Below are 26,218 nucleotides of genomic sequence, written 5' to 3'. Positions count from 1 at the left end.
TGATGGGTGCCTTGCACAAAGCATTGCTATAAGAAATATCCAGCCACCAAAATCCGAAAGAATAGGATCAATGTCTGGCCATCACTAGAAGTAAAATAGAGCAATGCAGTCTATTCTGGAAAATGTCCTACAGATCAATCGTGGGTTGTTTTTTTTGTGCATTTTTTATGTGCATTTCCTTTTTAATATTATCATGTTAAGAACAAGTCGAACTTCTTGCTCATATGATGACAGAAAGGAACATCTTATATTTTCTCAATAAAACAGAAAAGTTTACCACTACTCTCAGCATAGTGCTTGTTCAGACTTTTGGCTGCCTGATGACTTGGGTGCCTCCTAAAGCCTGTGCTGTAAATATGCTATGGGGCAGATAATTATAGTACTGTATGGTGCATGGTGTGCTTTTCTATATATATATATATATATATATATATATATATATATACATTAACGGACTATACATGATAAAATCTAGCAATTTATTCCTCACCTGCCCCCCCCCCCCAGACATCTTCAAACTGACAATATTACTTGTCTTCTTTTTCTTGCCTTTTTATCCATTTTTTCTTTTTGTTCATTTATCCCTCATATTATTGTTCTATCATTGTTCGTACTGTATTCTCTCTGCTGCTGTAACGCTGTGAATTTCCCCACTGTGGGACTAATAAAGGATTATCTTATCTTTAGTCAAGTGAAACTGGGGACGTTCCAATTTGATAGTAGATCCATTTGACATTTTATTTACACTTTATGCCTATCCTGCCTCTGCGCAGCTGCGGAAATATGACCAAATATTGATTTTGAACAGAGATCAATACATTCAGAGTAGCGTACAGGTTTTTATGTGCAATCCAAAACAATGGAATTAGTAAATATGGAGGTATAATAAGCTTCCTTGTCTTAAATATCCATCACAAAAATACTGTAGCCATGAAAATTAAGAAAGATCTTTGTTTGGAATTGCTCTCATCTTCTGTTGCTAACAGCTGTGACCAGAATGGGTTTTCTGTAGACATTTTACTCTGTTGGTGTCAGGAAAAGGTTAAAGGACTCAGAATTCACAGTGGGGGACAACATTTATAATTAATAGAGGAAGTCATAGACTATTTGTTTCATCTTCATCAAAGAAACAATTCTGTATCTGAGAGGTGTATATATGGAATGTGTATATGATATTTATGTATATATAAAACATGCTAAATGAAATTTATGTCAGATTTTGTACAAAAGCCTTTGTTGGTGATGGCAGCTTCAAGACACCTTCTCAATGAAGAAACACACAAATACTCTTTAAATCCTGGAGGTTCTGTGGGCTTCTTTTAAAAACTCTTATCTTTTGTTCCTTCTATGGATTTTCTGAGAACAAAGTCAGGTGATTGGCAGGGCATTATGTTCCTTCTCTGAAACCAAATGAGAGTTTGCTGTGTGTTTGGGAACATTTTGTTGTCTAAATATCATGTTTTACCATCACCCTGCTAGATGGTTTAAATTTTTCAATAAAATCTTCTTCCCATTATATGAAATTTTTGGGTGATATGCAGAGCCTTTTCACCTACATATATGGTTTGTATAAAGGCAGCCAAAGAGTTCAGTTTTGGTCTCACCTGATTGAAATTTCACAGCCTTCCGACAAAATCAAGCATGATAAACTCGGGTCGCTTACTCATAGGCACCATGACAGTGGTATTCTTCTTATATTTGTTATCCGTGGGCTTTTTCCTTCTTCAAACAACTTTTAAAATTATGCTAATTAGAAAAAGGACTCTGGGGGTGTTACCTGAGCCTCTCTGTGCTGGAGCTTCGCAGGCTGTTACATTGTCTCCCCTCCGCCCAGCTCCCTTGTCTATCCTTCCCCCGCACTTGACCTCTGCCTTTTCCAGGTATTATCTAACTATAGCAGAGAGAGTTTTAGCAAAGTGGGAAGGTGAGGTGCTCCTTGCACACTGTAACAGCCTGTAAATCTCCCAGAGCCCTTCCATCTCATTAGTATAATTTTAAAAGTTGATTTTTAGATGGTATGAGGCCATGAATAACAAATATAAGAAGATTAGCACAGTCACAGTGCCTGGATCTATGAGTAAGTGTCCCTGGGTTATCCATGCTTTATTTTTATGGTAGATTTCCTTTAAATGTGCTTCAGTGTGCTTTTTATTCGTAATGGACTATTGTGGAGTGAACTTAAATACATGGCAAGGAGGTTGAGAGTGTTACTTTTCTTCTAATTTCTGTAGTTCTATATATGTCGTTTTGGCTTTATAACTCTCCCGATTATTTTTTTCACTTCTGTATCTGAAATCAGGGCACACCTAATCATGGCCGGTTTATGGTGAAATTATGCTCTTTCCATTTTCAGATTATGGCCTCAACAGTGCTCCCTAGATCCATCCATAGTTTTAAAAAAATTCTGCATAGTTTAGTGTGTTTTACAATAATCACATTGTGATGGTCTTGAGACAGCTTTTACTGAAATTAAATTAAAGAGGCATTTTCATCTATAAGTTTTTCAAGCCTAGCTTTGACACAGGGCTCTGGGGAAAAGCAGTTCCTAGAGAAGGGACCCACAGATATGACATATTTATGACTTATCCTATGGATGTCATACTTGACATATGAATATCCCATTAAGACACAAATGTATAAATTCCAGTTGGGCCACAAAACAAACGGTTCTCGAAATTAGCAACCTAATAAGGGTCCCTTTTACAGATATTATACTGTAGTCCAGAAACTTAAAGTTACACTTCTAGTTGGCAATAACAAGACTACTAGAATGTGACCTGTGATACAGGTACTTTTGTGACCATTGCATAAATACAAAAAGAATATTTTCTGCTTTTTAGCATTTCAGTCTAAAACAAATGCTGTATCCTGTAATCACCATGCTGTGCCTCTCTGGCTTTGGGTTGTGACCTCATATCTAAATGGGGAAAGAATGCTAAAATTAAAGAGCAGTGAACATTTGGCACAAGACCACAGGCAAACATTAGTATCTGTGCACAGATGTTGTGGTCAGCTAGCCACACTGCTGCCCACCCAGTATAAGAACAGCTTTCACGAGAATCTTTATCTGTTATGAGAACCCTCTATTACTAATTTGCCAAATTTACAGATATTTCTGTCCCATTTTCAACTAGTAACAAGTGATGAAGTGACAACATGGCTTGTGGCTTTTTATCTGTTGTGAAGTCAATCTCATGAATCTCATTATAGGTAAACAGCGTCCATTGGCCATTGCTAGTGCCCCCCATTTGTTGGATTCTCCTCAATGTTGTGGCTTCTGGAATATACAGAAGCCACAATGCAGGCGTGAACAGACACGAATAGTGACAAGACGTAAAGCAAGTTGAAACAGCAATCATGAAAATATGCCATAAATATGCCAGGGGACCCTTCATACACATGGAATATTGTAAAGCAGTGAATTATATTGAAGGTTATAGTGAGAGTCTGGTGCTGCCATCCTAAACATCATTATACTTCATTAGTACCTGCTTGGAGAGAGGCCAGGAGGTCTCCAGTAGTGTGAGGCACATAATTTTCATAGTGAAGGGAGGAAAGAAAGCTGGGAGCGATTGAGGGGATTTACCACTTCAACACGTGATTTCTCTAACTGGAGATATAAAACTTTCTCACCAAATACCCAGCTTAAATCTCGCCAATGAGCTGGCTGAAGTACAAGGCCGTCAGTCTTTTTGTGTGTGAGCTGCCATATTTTCCATCATGATTCACATGTGGTTTCATTCTACAAAATGTACAATTACATCTGATTGGACTAAATACAGCAATGGTAGGATTAGATCCTGTGAAAGAATAATGTTTAACCAAACAGGAGGATTTGTCTGGTATATTGCTAGACATGGGTGGCCAGTGCCTTACCATGCAATGTATAATCATATGTCTGTATTCTGAGGAAGCTGAGCCTTCAGTTTTAGCAGTAAATGACAGTATGTGGAGGGCATTCCACATCATCAAATATTTTATAGTTTCTGTGTATGAAAAGATACACTGAGGAATTTATTTTAAAATTGGCTTCATTTTGGAGATTGTGAGGCTGTGTCCACACTTTACATTTTGACTGTAATTTTGCGTGTCTTTTTTTTCTTACCATTTTTCTATGTGAATCCACTCTTACTTTGCCCGAAAATAATTTCTTGACCAAATCTACTGCGTGAACACAAATATAATACTAAAAGTAATATTGTGCTACATACCCTGTTTCCCTGAAAATAAGACACCCTCCTAAAATAAGACCTGGTGCAATTTTTTTTAAGCTCAGACATATAAGGCCTCCCCTGAAAAAACGACCTAGCGGCAGCCAAATGCTATGAGCAGCTGCCCGAACAATGAAGGAGTCATTGAAGGAAAGTGTGAGGAAACATGAGAGATTGGGGCCAATGATTCAAATAAAAATGGAGTCACATGAAATTCAGCATAACATTCAGCGGTCAGAGAGTTACAAGGATGATAGAGAAGTTTTTGACACAATGACATAGTCCTCAAATAAAATAAATCTTGCTTTTTGTGTATAAATACCAGGATTGAAAAAGAACTAGAGATTTTTGTAAACGGACAGAGAGTAACAAGACAATTTGAATGTTAAATCCTGCACTCAGTCCGAATAGGTCGGATCGTCCGATGGCCCGCCCCCCCCCCCATTTCTGTCACATGAAATCCATATATATATATTGTATGAAGCTGACCATACACATAGATAAACAGCTTTTTCTGTGTAGTTTTGAAATGTATATGCCAGGGAAGGCTCCCAGCATAGATGTTAAATGTATCCACAAGGCCTCCTTCATCTGTGTGTTTTTTTGTTGTTCCTTTTTTGCTCCCGATGAATTACAAATTTAGTTACACTTTTCTATTCATAGGTATCAAAAAAGGGGAATACATTTTCAAACATGGGAGTCTATGGGGAGATGAGACACACATAAAATTCCTCACTCCCTGCTTTTAGGTAAATTGTATTTTGTGCCTCTCAAGGAGTCCACAGTTATAAAGGGTTTTTTCTTCTTTTGATTGGTTTAAGCAAACTCCCTTTATCACGTCAAAGCAGTCTATGTAATAGGGCTACACCTATGATACATCCCCTTCCCTGTATTTAGAGAGCCATTTTGTTTCTCATGATAACTGTGATGATTAAAATTGACTTATGTTCTCATAAAAGATCTCCATAGAAATAGCTGGAAAACATTTGTAAAACAAAAGACTTGACAAACATAATTCATACCTTTGATGAAGTGCCATAGTATGGAATATTTGGGTGTTTTTATCATCTCTTGCCATCTTTTTTTATATACGTATTTTTCAGATTTATTTTTTTATGTCGATCTAATATTAGCGGCCAAAAATTCCAACGTTAAGCTCAACTTAAAACATATATGGCACCAGGGATCTGTAATGGCTGCATGAAAATCACAACATTCAGGGCGTAATTTATCAGAGACGTAGAACTAATAAAACTACACACACACGCACACTACTCTAAGTCATCTCAGGCCTTTGTGGGTGAGATTGAACTGGGTGTAGCACGAACTTTCTATCTGAATGTGCATCCCGGGGCACATCTATCACTCTGCTGGAAAACATATACATTTAAGACTTCTCTAAATGTTTTCATTTCACTAGCTATAAACCAGCGATGAATCCCTAAACCACCAACTTTTGGCATTGCCACTCTTTAATGACTAATTTAACGTTCTGCTGTGTTAAACGAAAACACATTGGAATCCTAACAGTAATATAATCCATACGTTGAATTGTCAGCATATGCTTTGAGTTCACAACTATGTGGAATTATGTGTACAGACATAAGAAATGTATGCTGTATATAATGAAGTCAGACAATGGCCGATTCCACATAGGTTACTTTTTACGGGACTAACAAAAACAACATATTTATATTTGTAGAAGAGTCAAGTATTTTATGCAATTTGTTAAATTGGGGATTTTGGATGTAAAACATATGGGCCAACACAGATGGAAAACTGTGACAGACAATCAAGGTCACCAATAGGAATTTTAACAGAAGTCCAAATGCACTGGGGAAAAGTGCATGCTGCAAATTCAAGTATTTTCATTAATGAGCACAGGTGGATTTCGGATAAATACTGGGTCTCTTTATTCCAGATATAACAATAGCAGGGTATAAAGAAAGATGTGATAATTTGTTCCCCCCGGAATAAAAGCTAAAATTTAGGTTCGTTGTGGCATATACATTAGGAGTCATGATTTGGTGAAATCTTCTACATAAAGTGTACTGTTCAGTCTTCTCATCCAGCTGGAAACATGAGGGCAGCTATATATTAAGTGCAAATTTAGACCAGATTTATAACAGTGGCTGATATTTCATGCACATGATCGAATAGGGCTTGCTATATGATTGCACAATTTGCAGCCATATCATGGCCCTCATAGAGGTCTATGGCACCCAGTCATGGTGCGATGAGCACCATGAACAAAGTGACTGAGCCTTTCTGTAGAGAGGAGCGCTCACCCCCCTTCCTCCTCCTCCTCGGCCGTGTGCATGAGGCTAAAGCCTTAACACACAAATGGTGAGGGGTGTGAATGATATGTGCAGGGGGATGTTTACAAGAGGGCAGAGGAGCAAGGGGGTGTTGCAGCCTGACTCAGGACAGCTCAGGAACACCCGACTGACTCAATTCACAGGATTACAATGCAGAGTGTTTTTTTTTTAATATATCACAGGAGCCACTTACTCATTTCATCATGCAGAACAACTCACTACAGTAAAAGAGGTAGGATATTTGGTTTGAGGAGCTAGATGTGACTGACAGGTTCCTTTTAAAAGCTGAAATGGCAAACCATTTCTCTTATTAAAGCTTTATAGTATGGTGTCTGATGCAGTTGACACTTCATATCTAATGCCTCTTACTTACTGCCTGCCATAATATTTCATCCATTTGCTGAAACTGTGGTAATATGTATGTTACCGCTGATAAGGTTTAGGGTTAACTGTAATTGCTTATAGTCATTAAAACAAATCTAATTGACTTCCTTGGGATCATGATCGGAAAAGTTCACCCTATAGTGGAGTTCATTAGACAGACCTCTGTGCACCTGCAAATGAAGGTTAATTGCTGGCTGCCTCTAAAATCGCCTAACAGCAAGAGACCGAGAGAGAGAACACTGAGAGCCATGTTATTACTTGGCTTCTATTCCACAAACAGTGACTATAGCTCCTTACCCTACTGATAATTTATATTTATCAGGAAAATCTCCCTTATTTTGTACTGAATAGGAAATGATGTGACAAACATAGTTCGATGCCAGATTAGCAGGAATCTGGGCGCTGGTGTTGTCCAATGTACAATGGAAGCAGCTCTTTGCCATGGCTTCTCAGAAGTCTAAGCAATTATCAACCATCATGTGCTGTTTTTGAGATGAGTGATTGAGGTGGTTCACACTGCAGTTTTTGTTGCCGTTTTACATAGAGTTTTTTGAGCCAAGTGTATTTAACAGAATGACAAATATAGATATATACTACTTCTCCCTGCCAGATTTACTTTTGGCTCTGCCTCAAAAACAACATCAAAAACGCAGTGGTGGTTTTACAAAAAAAAAAAAATTCTATGTTAGAAACCATCCTAGTTTTATAATGCTGATTTCCCACATCCAGTTAATATTAATTAGGGATGTTTAAGATAATGAATATGACTTGCTATAATGAAAAAGCAGTTCCCGGTTAAGATGTAGAACTATCACAAGCCCACTTCCTACAGAGCTGTAATAAAGACTCCATAGAACTGAAGTGGGCATTACTGTACTCAATTTGTAATCATGTTTGGAAAAAAAACATTTTAATAACAAAATCAAAGCATTAGATGGTGTATAATGGAGCCATCTGGCATCACATTGCGTTTCTGCGACTCTCTAGCTCTAGTCCAAAGGACAGTTCCAGGTCTTTGTTTTTGAGCATAAACACTCCTAAACAGCTATGCTATGTCCATGAGGCCTGATATGTCAAAATGTTAATATTGGGATCATCATAAGCAGATCCTACCCTTTGCGTAACACACTTGCTGCACTTAGTCTTGACATATGTGTATGGTTGTAATAGAAACCATTGCTGTATACCAGGAACTTTACTCCAGAGGGATATTTTGATCTTTGTGATATAGAAGAATGACATGGTTGTTTCTCCTCACATGTAATAGTGTAACTAAATGTACACGGTCTGCCTTTGTCAACACATACAGTGTGTAAAACATTGCCATTCTGGGACCCGATTATGCACTTGACACCACTATTGTGACCACATTAAACAGTATACTAACAGGTGTCGATTGGTGTGCACCCCAACCTATCTCACAGTAGTGAGACTATGGAGAGGGTAGGAAAAGCCATGAGAAGGAATAGTGTGAGAGAGAAGCAGTATGACAGTCATGACTTCTCTGTATTGTCCTTTATGGTACTGTGCTGAGTAAGTGACAGCTAGGGAACAGACCATTCTGTTTTTGACCTTTGTTGTCTATGGGAAATATCACTGTACACAGTCTCCACCCATAAACTCAGAGATAACTGACAATTAGCAGCAGAGCCTTCACAGAGGAACACTGCTAAAATACATGTCAAATGGATAAGGCCCCTATCATTTAATATGGTAAGTGCATGGCCACATTCTCTACAATGGGCACTAAGGTAATTTATTTAAATAGCCGCATTGCCCACCATACCGTATCATAAGTGAGATGTAAAAAAATATAGAGCATGTCCTATTGTCTCCTGTTTTCCATTTCAATTCCATAAATCCCATAGAAGCCTTTGGGAATATTTAAAATATGTGTTGCATAAGGTTGTGCACCAAATGGTACCATATATATGTATAGTATCCTGTGATTTTGAGGCTGAATAAGTAGGTATCATCATTTACCAACCCACCATATTTTATGCGGATACAGAATGGATACGGTGACATACATGCACGTACATGTTATGAATACTATCAAATGTATTCTATTCCTGATAATCAGAGACTGATTAAGACTGCTGTGGGCCCTGGGCTGTATGGAAACCCTACAAGTCTGAATCACTTCCTACTTATGGTTCTAGAATCAAGTTTCTTGGGAAATGGAGCATGTGTGCAACATCCCCCATTGGGGTCTGACCTTTTTCTATGGCTGGAGGAAGCCGGGGCCCAAAATACCTGAGTGGCTGGCTAGTGCGGCCTAGCGCACACTTGTGGTCATGGTGCTTGGTATTGGAGGCCTCAACCACACCCTGGCATGTCTCCAGCAGGTGGTGTTTGCAACGAAAATGGAGGAAGAGGCTGACAGTGTAGATTTCTCCCTTGGGAAACCCCGGTGTGTAGATAGGAATTCCTGGTGATGAAGGATGGCATACAGCCGGGTACAAGGATCACTCAGAGGCACGTTGGTGAAGCATAACTTACAGTTCTTTATTAGCAACAGGCAATGGCCATAACAGCAGCAAAACTTCAGCTCCAGGTTCTCAGGTCCTCAGGTAGGTGTGTACGCATCCTGGTAAATAGCATCAGGCAGGGCTAGGAATGCTGGAGCAGAGTCCTTGCAGGGGAGCTCTGCTTTGGCGCTTGTTTCAGGACAGCATGCCAGAGACACCTCTGCTTCCTGGACAAGAACTAGATCTTGAGAACCCCGAGCTCCCACCCACAAGAAAACCCTTTCATCCAACCAGCTTGTTCCTACCATCACAGTAAAACAGAGCATACAATATCTGCATGCTAGATTTCCATGCTGGAGACCCCTAGTGAGGTGATCAGGCTCACCAAGCAGCTTCTAAAATGGAGAAGGATGCGTTTCGGAACACCTACCTAACCCTTAGCATTGGCAGGGGTGTTGCATGTGTCCCTACTGTCTGCTTTCAATCTGCAGTTTCAGGACATTTGGAAGACATTCCAAAGTCCTAAAATGGCTTTTGTTATTGTTTAGATTTCAGACATTACTTATGTCTGTATTCTGCCGGGCCTTGATGACCTAGCACGTGCTGAGCATTAATAATAATACTGATCTTTATTTATATAGCACCATCAAATTCTGTAGCGCTTTACAAATCATAGGGGGCATATACAAATATAATATAACATTTCCGAGTACAAACATTCACATGGAACAATAGGAGTGAGGGCCCTTACATTCTATGAAATTGATAACCCATCCTCAGTGTGAGTGCAGTCCAATTCACCACTATGTATTTACATCAGCAAGGCATTTCATTGGCCTGAGAGGGTTGGTATCATTTGTTTGTTCAATTAACCAGGGCAATAATTTGGTTGCTTCTACTGTTCTCTCAGAGCCAGTCATTGTTTGTGCTATATTCAATTATTCATTGTAAGTATGGATATTTTAGGCATATGGTGAGAAAGTTCTTTTTCCGGATGATCTACTAAAAAAAACAAAAAAAAAAAAGATGGAGCCGAACCTATTCTGAAGTCATTCTCTCTCTCCATCTCCATCAACTTTATATAGTCCTGGTATTGATGACTCTAGCACGTATTATTCCCATTAAGGTGGACATACACATTAGATAAATGTTAGCTGAACCCATCTAATTATTGTTAGGATACACGTTTCTGGCCATCATCAGAGGTGGGTGGCAGATTTATTATGTTGGCATGTTTATCCGCACATATTACTGAAAGGAGTAGTAGCATTTGTAGGATTTTCAGTGTACACTTTTTGAATGGGTCCCTAAAATAATGCTCCATTTCTCCAGGAAAGCGCTAATATGTGTTTCCTTCTAAGTGTTTACTTACTAATGTTACATGAGGAATCTTTTTTTGGAATTCCTTAGCACTTGTGGAATCTCTGTGTTTTGTCCCTTGTGGAAGGTGAGAAGCTGTTTTTCCCTATGTCGCCTGTATCACAGCTGTTCCTCCTCACTGTGCACGATGTAAGGAGCCATGGGTAATTGCTGTCAGAGATAACCGCTATCACATTTAGGTGATATCTCACACGAGTTGCAGGGCTGGAATGGACAGATTCTGCCTGTGCGTTCTGGATCGTCCATAAGCCTCAGTGTTATCCCGTGATTATGTACATCATTGTATCTGTAAAGTAGTCCTTGACAATATTAATATTTGCATTGTATATATTCACCATGTAACCATAAGATGCAATGTAATCTGCAGGCAGATATACTGAATCTTTTTCCATAAAAATATATATCACGCTGCTCAGTTCTTCCTGCTCTATAACAATCTTCCTGCAGATTTTCCTGCTGACTGTTTCCCTTCAAAACTAATCACATTTGGTTCACAGAAAGTTTGTTCTCCTGCTTCTCAAGTATTATTCCTGTGTTTCCCCTTGTTCTTCATTTGTATTTCTTCCAGGACACCTCAAGGGATAAGTCATGACTGTTACCTTTCTACAAAAAAAAAATGTCAATTTCTTTCAGGTTCTATACCATTGGTTATCTGCATATATTGATGTGAATCTATGTAAATTGGACATTAAGTTCTCCTGGAAGAAAAGGGTCTTAGCTGTACTGACATGGAAAGTATTGATTCTTGTAATTGATGTCAGGTAAATTTGCATAATTAAGAGTCCCAAGACACCCTATAAGATCGGTCATTGTTAGAGGTTTGTGCAGGAATCCAACAATTCTGATCAAATAACATATTATATCACACAGGAACCGGGGATATAATCAGTCCACTAATCATTTATATCTTATATTATCTTTGTATCATTGATAGGGGGCAGATATTTTAGCACCTCCTAAAAACATCCCTAATTCTAGTAGCCTTATAAAAAGTCTCATTATGAAAATAAATACTTATGGCATCTGAATGTATCATGTTTATGTCTTCTATCCTTCAATCTATGTATGTGGTTATTATTTCAGGTTATAATTTTACTATCGTCATATAACAGCCATGGTGGCTAATGTTCATTCATTTGATTTTGTGGATTAAACATATATTTAGATTATTTTCTAACATTTTTTTTTAGCAAAATGACTTCTAACTAAAATCGTTTTCACTGACTAGAAAATTATTTACATTGTGTTGCTCCATATGACAGAATTCCTACGGAAAGTTTGCACTGCAGGTAATATGGCTCCAGTATGGATTGCACATTTGGTGGCACTACTATAACGAAACGTCAACTGGAATTCTTTGTCTTCTAATTCATAAACTGTTCTCCACTGTTAAAAACCGGCATCAAACATACAATAACAAAGTTGCAGTGTGTGGTATGTGGGTGTCAGTGTTACACAAATTGACACAACTGGATCTTTGTCTTTTTACACACCCACAGAAGGAATGAAGCCGCCTCGCACTTGCAGAACGGCAACAGAACAAATTAGTGGGATGGGCATGGCTCAGGAGGTGATAGTAGGACAATTACGCTTAGATAAATGCGCACACTGGGCGATTAAGTGATTTGCTACAATCACACAGAGTTGTGTAGGCGTGGGAAGAGAAGGCCAATGTTGTTAACCACTTGGAGCTTCCATAAGCCACAAAAAATTATAGCTTTCCAAGCTCTTTGTGAGTCAAAGTAATGGAAATAAATGTGTTCTGGGAAGCCTGTGTAATACTTAGTTCCAAAAATCGAAAAATAAACTCTGTCAACTATAACATAATAATAGGGCAGCTTAATGTTTCTTGAGCAGTGTAAGGCCATTTTATGAATGGACAAACACTTTTTTTTGCGGATGGCATTGACTAAATTCATTATTTAATTGCTTTTATTCTGCAGTGTTACTTACCATAACCTATATGTAGAGGTGAGTAGACCCAATGTTTGTCCTCAGGTTCGGCCTGTGCGACCCAGACATGTGGCTGGATTGGAAGCCGACGGCCAATCTGGCAAATTGACGCTACGAGTGTTTATGATGACCAGGGGGACACCTTTGGTTGGTTGGGGAATGACTGAGGGATGATCTGATGATCTTAACAATCCTACTATTTTTGGTAAATTGGCTTTCCATGAACTGTCCTCATTGTGTGTCCAATATAAAGAATCATGTACAGAGTACAGTGGATGGTGTCAGTAATTTTAGACTGTACACTACATTCATGCTGTATTTCTAGAAACTACATTCATGCTGTATCAGCAATAAGAAATAATAATTCCAGATACAGGTTCTGCCATTGGATTTTAGGTGCACTATACAGCAGTAGACAGAATATATGCAGCATATGGATGAGAACTCATAGATTACCACTGGGGCCTTGTCATTTCTTCCATTTACCCCCTGTCCAAGTTGTGGGATCTGCATGTAACCTTTGTTATGCTCATGCTCAGCCATTTCTCTATGAAGTCCAATGGGATTTCTATGATGGCAAACTAGAAAGTTCCATATAAGCTATGGAAGTGGTGCTGCGCATCAATACCACCACTCACATGAGGACTCACATTATTCCCAATTTCTATTTGTCATACAAAGGAGGAATAAGCTCTTATCCACCAATACTGTTATATCATCATCATAATCACCATCAACTATTAATAGACATGTACCGAAATCATCAGGATTAGCACATGTACTTTCCATATAGTGAGGCTAGTATTCTGTATCAGACAGAAATCATGATTGTGCACAGATCCTGATGTTGTAGGTAGACTAGAAAGTGGCAGCACTTATCCAGCTCCCTAAGGATTAATTATAAAGCTAGCGCTGATTGGAATACCACTGGTCTAAGTAAACATTTAAGAAAGGGAATTGGTGTGCAGAAGAGCTTACAGTTTAAGTACAAGTATTTTAAACAGGGTTCTCAGGTTTCCATCACATTGGTAGATGAGGACAGACCCTTCTTCTGCAGGCTGCTTAACTCCGGGCTAATTGGATAAACACAGCATGGGAGCTTGAAACTCTAGAGTGCAGCATTGCCAGGGTAAATAAAGAGAACACCTCTGTGTTTAGTTCACACATCATCAAATCTCTACAACCTGACGGCAGTTGTTTACACACCCAGGCTTTCTATCCACAGATCTGGAACAGTAGGTACAAGCCTCTTATCTGCAGGACATGGTCATGGGGTGAATTCAGAATACAGGGCAGAAGCACAATTTACTATTGAGCTGAACACTTTTCAAAGAGTCTAGTAAAAAAATGGCAATTTATTGTTTACTAGTGCGCTCCAGTTGTTTGGGGCAAAATACTTGTCTAAATGATACCAACAATGTGGACCCGAAGTCTAATGTGTCTAACCCAACAATCTGAAATAAAATGTAAGTATAGCAGGCTTCTTTAGACATTTGTATATTAGCATGATTTTATTTTAGATTTCTTCGAAGTTGTCACATGTAATTATACCAAATAAAAATAGATGCTAATTACAATCAAATTACTATGAAACAGCGTAAGGTGGCCAAAATGTGTAATTAAAGGGTTGTCCAGTTTCATCAAATGCTTATTTTTTCTAATGGTTTTCTAATGAAATGTTATAGCAATTTCCAATATACTTTCTATATCGAATCATCACGGTCTTCTAGTACTCTGCTGTTGTTCTATAGAAAGCTTCAATGGTTACATTCAGTATATAGAAATCTATGCATGGTCACACAGGTGCATTATAACGAGCCCTGCACTTGTGTGACATCACATGACCATGGACTGGTTTTTATACACAGGAAGTAGGCAACAAAGATTTCTGTAGAAAACAGAGATCTAGAAAACCATGAGGCATTGATACAGAAAGTATATTGTAAAATTGTATAAAATGTCATTATACCCACAATAACATATACTTGGTAAACCCATTTTACATACACTAAAGATTTAAGATGATTGGTTCCGGAATGACTCCTTTTTTATGATTGGTCTGTTTATTGTTCTGCATGTCCCAGTTATAATCTAAAAAGCAAGAAATCATGGATTAGTCATTGCTTTGCTATGTGGCTTTCTATGATGTCATAAAGATCTGTTATACATGAATTATTTTACGATCACAGCTTCCAACAACTGTAAAACAATCTAATAAAACAGATCAACATTTCAACAGACATCTGCCTTGCTCCTATAGCCAATGGTTGGCATTAAATAGTTTAACTTTTTGGTTATCAAATAGATTGATGAAGGCGATATAGTATGGACTATTCGATAGCCTCATTGTTTAGCAGTTTATTGTGTCCTTTGTAGTATCATTATACAGTAGAGGATTAATCCGCCGTGGTATTCACGGTCTACCTTGGCTGTTATTAAGCGATACCGGGTTAGGGCCTAATAATTTTCACAAGTACTTGTCACCCTCTCTCACCGCACAGATTCTACCTTATTACATCCACAAAACCCTTTGTTTCAGGGTAAGACTCTTACTTTCTTTTCTTTGATCTGCTCTTCTCCACAGACACACACCTTTGTTGTATTCACATAAAATGTGTTAGATCCTCTTATCAGCTGCATCACTTGCTTTCTCTGCCTCTTATATTTGCATACAAAGTGAGCAAGACAAACAATGTTGTCTTTACAATCTCCTTGTTTGCATTCTCAATGGGAGATTCACCACTATAGATTTTTCTCTATTGAACAAGGTAAAACTATATACCATTCACTTTGTGTATTGCTAGTAAGTCATGAGTGCTATTTGGTTGCTAATAATTATCTTTATTATGTTTTTGGCCATATTAATTACTTTCTGGAGAGAAAAAATATCACGGGTTATGGGGATAACACACTTATTTAATTCTTAAAGGTTGGACTTGATGGACTTGCGTCTCCTTCCAGCCTTATATACTATGATACTATGAATTTAGTGTAAAAGACTTTAAAGTGTTGAAAAAATAGTAACAGGATGCAATCGAGAGGGTCGATAAAGATTTCTGTAGAATGTCTTGAATGTTACACTGAGTATATGTTCTGTATAGGGGGAATCTATGAGACCAAACATCTGGTGAGACGTGGTGAAGGTCAGAGGTTGGCAATTATAATCAGCACTATAAAAGCTCCTACGTTATGTCTTAGAAGCCATTTTACTTAGACGGACCTTTCCTATTTACCGTAGTTTATTGCTCATTGTCCTTCTGTTTTTTTTTCTCTTTATAGTAAAAATTCTGTTCATAGAAAAGTGTAGGAAAGTCTCCTTGGACTGTCCTGCAGTCTCTTATAGAGTATATTTTTATAGAAAGGAAAGGGCTTACACCCCTCTCCCTAATTTGATGAACATACATGTTTTTATGGGAGGGGTAGAAATAGCTATTTCCCACAACAGCACAGCTATGTGTATGGCTAGCTAAAATGTAACACTTTAGGTCACCATACTGTCCATATATGTCATTCCAGAATTGTGTTGGTTTAGGTTATCTGTGCAGTCACGTTGCTGATAAGAGAACAAGCTGGTTAAGGAGACCATTATAGACAATTTCACTATCTATTACATTCTAGGGCTAAGGACTGTATTCATGTCATATGTTTCTAAAATATCAGAAAATGTTTTCCTGTGATAGAAAGAGTTCTCTGTGTTTAGATCTGAGAAGGACATTTTATAAAAGAATTGAATTTATATTGGGTGGTCCATTTTGTGTTGGAGTCTGAGCTTACCAGTCTAGTGTATAGGACTTAATCTGCCATTATACACCTTAAAATTCTTTCTCGGACAGAAAAAAAAAACATGTAAAGTGAGCACATAGAGAAAAATAAATGAGTGCCCAGTATCAATACTTACCACAACTACACTGGTATGTAGCCTCAGCAAATATGGTGTGACTTATTCATCCTGGATTAAAGGGATACATAGCATCAGGAAGGAGATTTGTGCTATTGATGCATGGGGATCACAGAGAATTTCCTAGCTTGAGCTTGATTCTTAATTTGCATAATTATATTTGGAATATTTAGCATGTGAATGTCCAATCACTTACTTTGCAGATATTAATGAAACTCTATATGGTGAGCATGTACACATATACAGTTACAGATAAATTGCATTACACTTGTCTGTGTCTTATTTTAATTACGTTCACATTTCTCATTAGGGAGAACCAATCAGACACAATTACATACTTGTCTGTGATTGGCACTTGTTTTTCTTCTACAGACAAAACTAATCCAGCACTTAAAAAGACAGCCATTCACATCACTACAGCGAGACCCCCTCATAATCCCTCTTTTTTTCTAATTATGTAGGTCAGGATTTACACCGTGTAATGGAGAGCAGCAATATGCCCGCGCCATGCATCCTGGATATTATTTTCCTGCATTTCTTATTCGATTCAGCTTCCTTTAGCACTTACAAACATACGACGGCGTCATAATGAGTTTAGCAGAATAACACATATAAGCCTTGTTCTATTCATTACACAAAATTCTTCCACAACGTATGTTAAGCAGGGAGTATCCCTGGGCCGCTCATAGTCTATTTCCCTGCACTTCACTAGCAATAAAAGCCGGGAAATCATTTCCAGCGGAGTGATGAGTGGAATGACTGAATAAAGAGGAGGTGTGAGTGTAAAGAGACCAGTTGTCCTGCAGCTTATGCCATATAGGAACCATTTCTGGACGTTGGAGGCAGCTTTTGTCTCTTCCTTCAACACCTAGTCTGGACTATCTCAGTCTTATTCAGCCTTGTATTCAGCCAGTATCTGATCCCAGAGGGTATAAGGGATTTCCAGACAGAGCGCAGCCTGCTCTCCCTTCAGTGCCTCTTTTTAGTTTAGACAGGAAACATTTGCACTAAGTGATTCCAATGGGACAATTACTACATCATTTTAAGGCAGATAATGTGCTTCCTTGAATGTGCCTTTGAATCTCAGAAAAGGCGCCTATCCTTGGCCAGGTGGAACCTTGTGAAAGAGATAGAGACCAATATACAAGGCAACAAGTAGTAAAAAGCATCAGGCTTGTATAGAAACCTTCAGAATTCTTCCTTATGATAAATACACATCTTGTTTTTCATACTTCAGAATAAGCAGAGGCTTTGCCTAGTTATTATTCCTATTTGCTAACACTAAACAGACAAAGCAATATTATCGTATTCTGTTAAAGGCCACCTAATTCCCTTCTCCGGCCTGCACGAGCCCCCCTAAGATGAAGTGTATTATGGAAGGAGACAATATCGCCCAATAGAATTTAAAATGACCTTTAAGAAAGTAAGCAATATCCTAGTGATGACCAACTCTCCAACTCTGCATCTCATCCGCTTTAGGAGTTAGGATTTAGTTGTCATGGTAACAAAAATGCACATATAGTAGAGAATGTGTAATATGTATGGCTTACCAATTGTTATAAAGATATGAAAAGCAAAGGTGTGTTCCTGCTGGGGTTGAAATGGGAAATGTAGCTCATATATGTATATTGGCTTTGCAATTAAAGAAAAAGTAAGGCGTTGGAGTAAATCATTCAAGATTTGATTTGCTGAAGCTTTGCCGAATTTTTAAAAAGATTTAGCCTAGGTCTCAATGGAATCGGTCAAAACCGATATTTCTCCAGTTGTCCTGGAAACTGGCATATAATCCCCTATACTCTTTTAAAACATTTTTTTTTTAATTAAAAGGTTCTACCTCATATCAGTTATTTTCTACATATTATTTTTATTGGACCATTAGAGTTTAAAGAGGATGTTTCAGAGCTATTTGGGACTCTACACCACCCACAGGACTGTTGGTTTAGTGTCTAATATAGCCCTTTAGCAAGTCCCTTTGTGCCTGCTATTAAAAAAATAACCTTAGAGATGGGTCTGATAAGGTCCATCACACTGTTGCTCCCCGCACCTGCACAGTAATACAGTGAAATAAGAGCAAGTGCCTTCCCACAGCATGGGTGTTGTATGCCGGCATCACTGTCCGGCTGTATTGAATAGTTGGCACAGAGGGACTTGCTAAAGGGCGATTTGGAACACTAAACCACTGGTCCATAAGGATCTGTCCCAAATCGACTTAACTAAAGGTGTCCTTTAAGCTCGACCCTAAGTTTTTGGGTGATTAGTGACCTAGTAACTATCCTGTATGGGCCATAAAATATAGGAAAGTCTGCCTAGTTCCATGCTTCCAACTGGAAGACCACCAGTTCCACACAAATGGATGGGGAGCTGGGGTTGATGAGGATATTAACCTATAACCTATCATATACCTTGCTAAAGGGCGATTTGCGACAATAAACCACCGGTCCATAAGGATCTGTGGGTGGTTTAGGGTCCTTGAAGCCCAAACCTAAGTTCTGGGGTGATTAACAGTAGTAGTACTAGCAGCCAGCCAGCAATCTTTGTCAGCAGCCGGCTCTTCATCTAGTGGTACAACAGACTTTTATTCTCGTAATCCGTGGGGGTTTCATCACTGAGACCCCCACTGATCAGCAAGCTAGCCCCTATCCAATGGATAGAAGCTAACTTGTGAAGCTCACTGGTGAACCTCTTTAATGACAAATTTTTGGTTCCAAAGTGGTAGGTTTAATAGTATAAATACAGAGTCCAGATGTCACCTGTTAGGGAATAATAGAATAATTAGGAAAAAATGTGAAGTTCTATGATGTCATTATGTGATGTCAAGGGGTCAATATAAAAAAAATAATGATTAGAAGAAAATGTTACGTGTTTAACTCTCTTTTAAAAAAGGAAATGTAAGATTTACTTTACTAAAGATTTTTTTTGATTTAATGAGGCTGTCCCTAGACAATTATGAAAATAAACTTGATCAATGCTGTATGAAGTGCCCAGCATATGAACCCTGCACTTCTGAAACCCTTGGACTAAACATATCTAATCTTTCCTTAAATCTAGGTCAAGCATTCATTTTGCATAGGTCCATGTATAAAAACCATGACAAAAACATGAAAGCCGCAATTGTGGACAAGGCTATGGAGTCTATTACGGCTTCTTTGATGTTCTGATTATATTAAAAGTTCTGTAAATGAAAAGCATCATTCTCCCTCTTAATTCTATGACAAGAAGCAGAGTCTTCATATGAGTCGTCATATCAGTTCTATGTGGTCAAACACATTTGTGATTTGTGTATGGTTTTCTTTTAACCCCTTCCCGACATTTGACGTACTATTACTGCATGGCGGGAGGTGCGTTCCCGCAATATGCGGTAATAGTACGTCAAACTTCTGGCCCCGGCTCCTGAATGGAGCCGGGGCCAGAAGCTGTGGGTGTCGGCTATATATTATAGCCGACACCCTCCTCTAACACCCGCGATCGGAGATTTCTCCGATCGCGGGTGTTAACCCCTAACACGCCGCGGTCGCGCTGACCGCGGCGTGCTAGGGGCATTTAACAGGATTCGGACCCCCCCGCGGCGCTTACCGGGGGGGTCCCGCTGCTCTGATCGCAGCCCCGGGACTGCCGGTGCCCGGGGCTGCGCGATCTTCTTCCGGGTGCCGGGTCCGTGCCTCCTGGCAGGACCCGGCTGTGACACACTGAGCATCTGTATTACACTGTATTAGGTGAAGAATAGCTTGAACAAGTGATCAGTGGATCACTTGTTCAAGCTAACCTGTAAAAGTAAAAAGTTAAAAACACTGAATAAACACAATTTTTAATAAAAATAATTAATTAAATAGAGTTAAAGTCCCCTAAACACAAACATTCCCTATACACATCTAATAAAGTAAAAATACCTGAAAATCACCAAAACCCCCCACATATTTGGTATCACCGCGTCCGTAACAATCTGTACAATAAGTCAGAAACATTATTGGACCCGTACGGTGAACGCCGTAAAAACAAAACCCGAAAAACTCGCCAAAAATATAAATTTTTATAAAATCCCTTTACAAAAATGTTCTAAAAAGTGATCAAAAAAAGTTATGTGCCCCAAAATGGTACCAATTGAAAGAACAACTCAACACGTAAAAAATAAGCCCTAAACTAGCTCTGTCAACCAAAAAATATTAAGGTTAAGTTCCCGAAAAGATGGCGATGCAGAAACAAATAAGATTTCCTCTGTATTAGTTTTTCTCCAGTAAAATTGTAAAAATAAATGAAAAACTATATAAATGAGGTATCACCGTAATCGTAGTGATCTATAGAATGAAAATATTATAGTATTTTTAGTGTATGGTGTACGACCCCCAAAATATACAAAAAAAAAGAAACCCCAAATTGACAATTTTCTTTTCCTCCATACATTAAAGAGTTAATAAAATCTCATCGAAAAGCTATAGACCCACTTAAATGAAGTATTTGTAAAGTGCATCTCATGTCGCAAAAAATAAGCCCTTAAATGTCCAAATTGCCAAAAAAATAAAGATTGTATAGCCAATAAAAAGTGACAATGCATAATCTGCTCTGAATGGCGCAGCTCCCCCCTCAATGCCCTGGCGTGTGCCCATACAGCAGGTTACCACCACATATGGGGGATTGTTATATGCGGGAGAGATGGGGGATCAAATTTTGAGGAGCGTTTTGGAATTTTATCCACTGAGAATTTGTACATTTTATGAAAAACACATTAATTTAGCCAAATAAAATGTAATTTTGAAATTGCATCCGATTTTGTTTTAACCCCTGTAAACCAATTAAAGGGTTAACAAACTTCATAAAAGTTGTTTTACGTATGTTGAGGGGTGTAGTTTCTATAATGGAGTAATTTATGGGGTTTTACTTTATTTAGGCCTCTCAAAGTGACTTGAAACCTGAGCAGGTCCCTCAATAGCAGGATTTAGCTTTTTTTATGAAAATGTGAAAAATTGCACGTGACGTTCAAAGCCCCATAACATCTTACAAAAATAAGAGTATGCATAAAAAACCACGGAGGTATAAAGTAGACATTCGGTGAATGTTAGTTATTACGTTTTTTGGTGTTATGACTCATGTGTGGAAAAAGTAGAAAATTTTGAATTTCGAAAATTGCTAATTTTTCCAAATTTTCACCAAATATCTGATTTTCTCATAAATAAATGCAAAACATACCACCAAAATTTTTTAACTAACATGAAGTACAAAGTGTCACGAGAAAACAATTTCAAAATCACTTGGATATGTTAAAGCGTTCCAAAGTTATAACCATTTATAGTGTCAGAGGGCAGATTTGAAAAAATGGGCCGTGTCAGGAAGGTGAAAAGTGGCTTTGGCGTTAAGAGGTTAAAGTGATGAGCAGTAGGCCTGTGTACAGATACAGTAGTATTAACAAAGCAAAATGCCTCAGATTTATGTCTAAAATGCCTTGGGTCACATTTAACAAGCAATTTAGACAGTTCTGAGACACCTTTATCACTTGTATGACAAGGGGTTGTGGCATTACAGAAAGGTGGGACACACTGGGGGACTATACAAAGACTGGCGTTTTGAATGTCAGTCTTACAATTCCCTCCACTGGCGCCACAGCACCTATATCTACTAAGAGGCTCTGGACGCTCCAACTGGCAGTTATACTCTAGACTATAGTAAATGTGGCAGTCCAGCCATTCACAGTCCCCGCACGTTCTACACCCTAATATACCAATAGTGGAGAAGTCATCGTATATCTGAGCCATTGTGTAAGCTAAGATTAGACTGAGACGGATTAGCCAAGAATATAACTGCCTAACTTTGTACTGTCTAACTTTTCAATACCATTAGAATATCTGCCCCAAAGTGATACTTAAAAGGGGACTAGAATACTTCAAGCATAAAATACATCCCCCCCAAAAGATTTTAGTCAGCATTTATAATCTGTATCCCTCTGCAATGGAGCTGTCACTGCTTAGAGGGGCCATTTTGTAACTAACATGGTGGTTGAGGTTGGCTATTGGCTGGTCACGTTACGATCCTTAGAGGATATAAATTCTTGGCTCATTTTGTGAGGTTTCTTTTGTATTACCTCTTCACATCTGAATATTTCTGCATATTTGAACTCTATTCGGAGGGGATGTAAAGTAGGCATCCTGCTTATGAGCTGGCATGCTTCCTGAACAAATGTTAACGGCTACGTCACATGCTCATATGTATATTTATTGGCATTTTCAAGCAATAAATTTGCCAAATACCAGCTGTCAATAATATCCTTACATCTGTCCTCTTGTTTGATGATGTAGCTAGGAGTAATCATGTCTTTTGTGGCAGGTGATAGAAAACCCATGTCAGTTGATTTGTGGGAAGCTTTCTTTATATCTCTGCATCATTGCAGGCAATGTCCAGACAGAGGAAATGCTGAGCGTTCTTAATGTTCATTTTACAACCAGAACATCATCTTCTTGCCAAGATCTCATAGCCTATAAACTGAAATGTATTCTATTATTGTGTTCTAAATGAGAGACATCTGGATGGGAAGAATATAGACTAATGTATTAACTTTGTGTTTTGGCCAGTTGTTTTCTAGTAAGTTTGCAGCATTTTACGTTTCCTCCTCCACTTTATATATAGTGTAGCTTTCTATGTGTGCATGTTGCATGTCAATAGACTATTTAACACCTGGGAGTGACATAATGCAGTCAATGGCTCTGTACAAAATGACCTCCAATGAGCGTTCCAACATTTTAGTTTTATGTGTAATACATGTCAAGTCCTTTGAGACGACCCTGTAGTTTCTGGGCTTCTCTTACACAATGTAAACTGTAAGGAAGCAGCTATTTAAAGTCTACTAACACTTTAGTATCCTGTAGTGTATTATGCGTGTACAACCAACTAACCATGGTGGGGAAGTCATGCTCACACTGCTGCAGATTATTCCTAATAAACATTTGCTCTTATATACAGAATGGTTATTATGTATTTTATGTTCATTTTCTTGTGATTCTGTGGTTGTGAGGATATTAGTCTCCCCCTCCCGACAACAAATTTTGTAACACCTGTCACATTGGCAGAATTAACTTGGCATCGTCTAAGTCGCTGTAAATTGGTAAATGACAACTGTTTATCATGTTGAGAGGTAAATGTTTCTTTCTAATAAATTATTATAAAGCGCTAAAGAATATGATGGCTCTATATAAATAAAGATTATTATTAGGAAACGTTCATAAAATATAAATATACACATACAGATATTTCATTATACTATTCCAAATATAAACCAGGTTCTAGTAAGACAAATGTACTTTGTTAAGTGTTAAGTGAAAACATATTAAATCGGGACATACACATTGCCTCAATAATGTATAAACAAATTGATTGTAGAGGAACTATGTGTGGGGGTATCCTGAATTTTTCAAAACATTAAATATTGGAAAATAATGTTGAAATATTTGGATTTATGTTCTCAACATGCTTGATATTTTAAGTTATATACAGTGGCATAACAAGACCCCAGTGGGACCCAGTGCAAACCTAGGATCGGGGCCCTATACATACTCTATACATAAACCATATACAAAGAATACATAAGAACTATAGGTGCATATAAACATACAATACAGAATAATATTGCATCAATGAATACACCTATTTATTGGCCCCCTGTTAATATCATTTCCAGTAGCAGCCATAAAATAAACTCATTACCTTTTGTGCTCTGGCAACCCCCGCGGCTTCTTTTCCCCGAGCCTCCATTGTAGTAGAGCAGGCAGAGACACATCCGCGGGTTCTGCCCGTGCACACTGTATAATGAAGCAGTGAGTTTGATGAATTCATCATACTCCAGCCGCATCACAGAGTGCACAGGTAGAGTGCCACTCTGTTAATCACTTCCATGTGTGTCTTAAAGACACACATAGAATTGATTATCTATGCCTTCTCTTTGGCCCTCTCCACCTCCAGACTCGGTCGCAGGGGGTTTGACTGCCATTGGTACACCCTTGGCTGGTTTACGTAAAGTTTTTAAACTATAAAATTGTGCTTCTTCAAGGCGACAGAGGATAATATGATACATCAGAAATTGTGATTCCTCAGAAATAGTAGAATCAGAACACTTTGGGGTAATAGGAAGAAATGGCAAACAAATTTATCAATGCAAGGTAGAAAATTAAGCTTCCCAAGGGTAAAATGTTTCTTTTATTTTTCAGACCTGGTCCTGTGGAGCCTGTGGAGTATATGACTAGTCCTCGTACAATGTACAGGGATAGAGAACCACCTTACTATTATGATGTGGCATCTACAAGTGCCAAAGGTACCTATCCCAGATCCCAAGCCCATCAAGAAGAGAACTATAGGTTTCCTCCGTATCATCCACCAGCATCCAAGGGTCCTCTACGACAAGATGTACCACCTTCTCCACCTCAAGCACACAGATTACCAGGCTATGGAACTGGAGGAAGGTCAGGGCAAGATCGGTACCAATTTAGAACCCAAGATCCAAGGCAGAAAAATACAATGACTGCAGCTGTATAGGATGACCACAAATCTATACATTTAAAGAAAAAACCAAGACTTGGTTAAATGTACGAACATAACCACCGTTATGCTGCTGAGTATAGAAATTCCAAGACAATTTCCTGGTACCCTATGGATTGGTGAGGTGGTCCCACAGCCTTCTCCAAAATAATAATAATCATTCCAGAAGTTTTTATGAATCTATATTATAACCATGTGCATAGTTCTGAGTAGTTCAATTTCCTGAATATGAAGGAACTTTTGGTATTTGTCTTACAGTGGATATTAGGCATCCACAGGCGGTCATAACATCCATATTGAAGTATCAGTCCAGGAATGGAACATAACAGAAAAATGATCAGTGCTTTTTAGAAATACAGGAAGAACCTAAAGTGTCTATCATATATTCCACATACCTGTCTGTTATTCCAATGACAGCAATATATGTACCCCCAGGAAGAAATTGTTTTACTTTTTACTCATACCTTCTATGTTTTTTTAATAAATGAAAACTGTACTTAGGGCTATGCATAATCTTCCCACTGTGTCCTCCCGATTTAATAATTGCTTTGGATTGTAATTTTATATGTCCATAGATAACTATATCATATGTGTAAGGTCAGGTACTCTGTTGCTTACCATTTTCATTTTACAATGAGCCTGGTAGACCACTAATATCTTATAAGTATTTTAAAGAGACAATAGTAGAATACCTACCCCTGGGACGTAGCCCGGTATTCTCTGGCATATGCAGTGGGTTACATAATCTTCTCCAAGTGCACTTTCATTTCATGTTCACCCTTTTGGATGACTGAATAAATGTTACTGTTTATACAATACATCTTATAACCAGCTTTAGTTATCACAGTATATGTGTCATACTGGACGTATTTGTGTACTTCCCTCAATATCAATAACTCACCATTTAAATTTAAAACATATTTAACCTTTCAACACATTTGGTAAATCAACAGTGCAGATAATAATCAGCTTTGTATTATACTTTATTAATGAAATAAGTTCCTGTGTCCTAATTTTATTGTTTAGCAATTTGTGTAAATCAGCATAAAGGAACCTGAAGGGTCTAATGACTCTTTACATACAGTCCTT

The 26,218-nt window shown here is 38.2% G+C and overlaps 1 protein-coding gene across 3 annotated transcripts in view; it reads left to right on the top strand.

Moving 5' to 3' along the window:
* The window catches only part of PARD3B (par-3 family cell polarity regulator beta), an 862,331-nt gene extending 836,119 nt beyond the window's left edge, over positions 1-26,212 (top strand). For all 3 annotated transcript variants that reach the window (XM_072121091.1, XM_072121090.1, XM_072121094.1), the window contains one exon: positions 24,802-26,212. In XM_072121091.1, the coding sequence (XP_071977192.1) occupies positions 24,802-25,126 (325 nt within the window). In that variant the 3' untranslated portion in view covers positions 25,127-26,212. The remainder of the gene's footprint in view (positions 1-24,801) is intronic.
* Positions 26,213-26,218: the final 6 nt, after the last annotated feature.

The sequence above is a fragment of the Engystomops pustulosus genome, chromosome 8, assembly GCF_040894005.1.
Source record: "Engystomops pustulosus chromosome 8, aEngPut4.maternal, whole genome shotgun sequence".
NCBI classification, from domain to species: Eukaryota; Metazoa; Chordata; class Amphibia; order Anura; family Leptodactylidae; genus Engystomops; species Engystomops pustulosus.
Note: the sequence above shows the minus strand (reverse complement) of the source record. Positions and strands in the feature narration are given on the sequence as shown.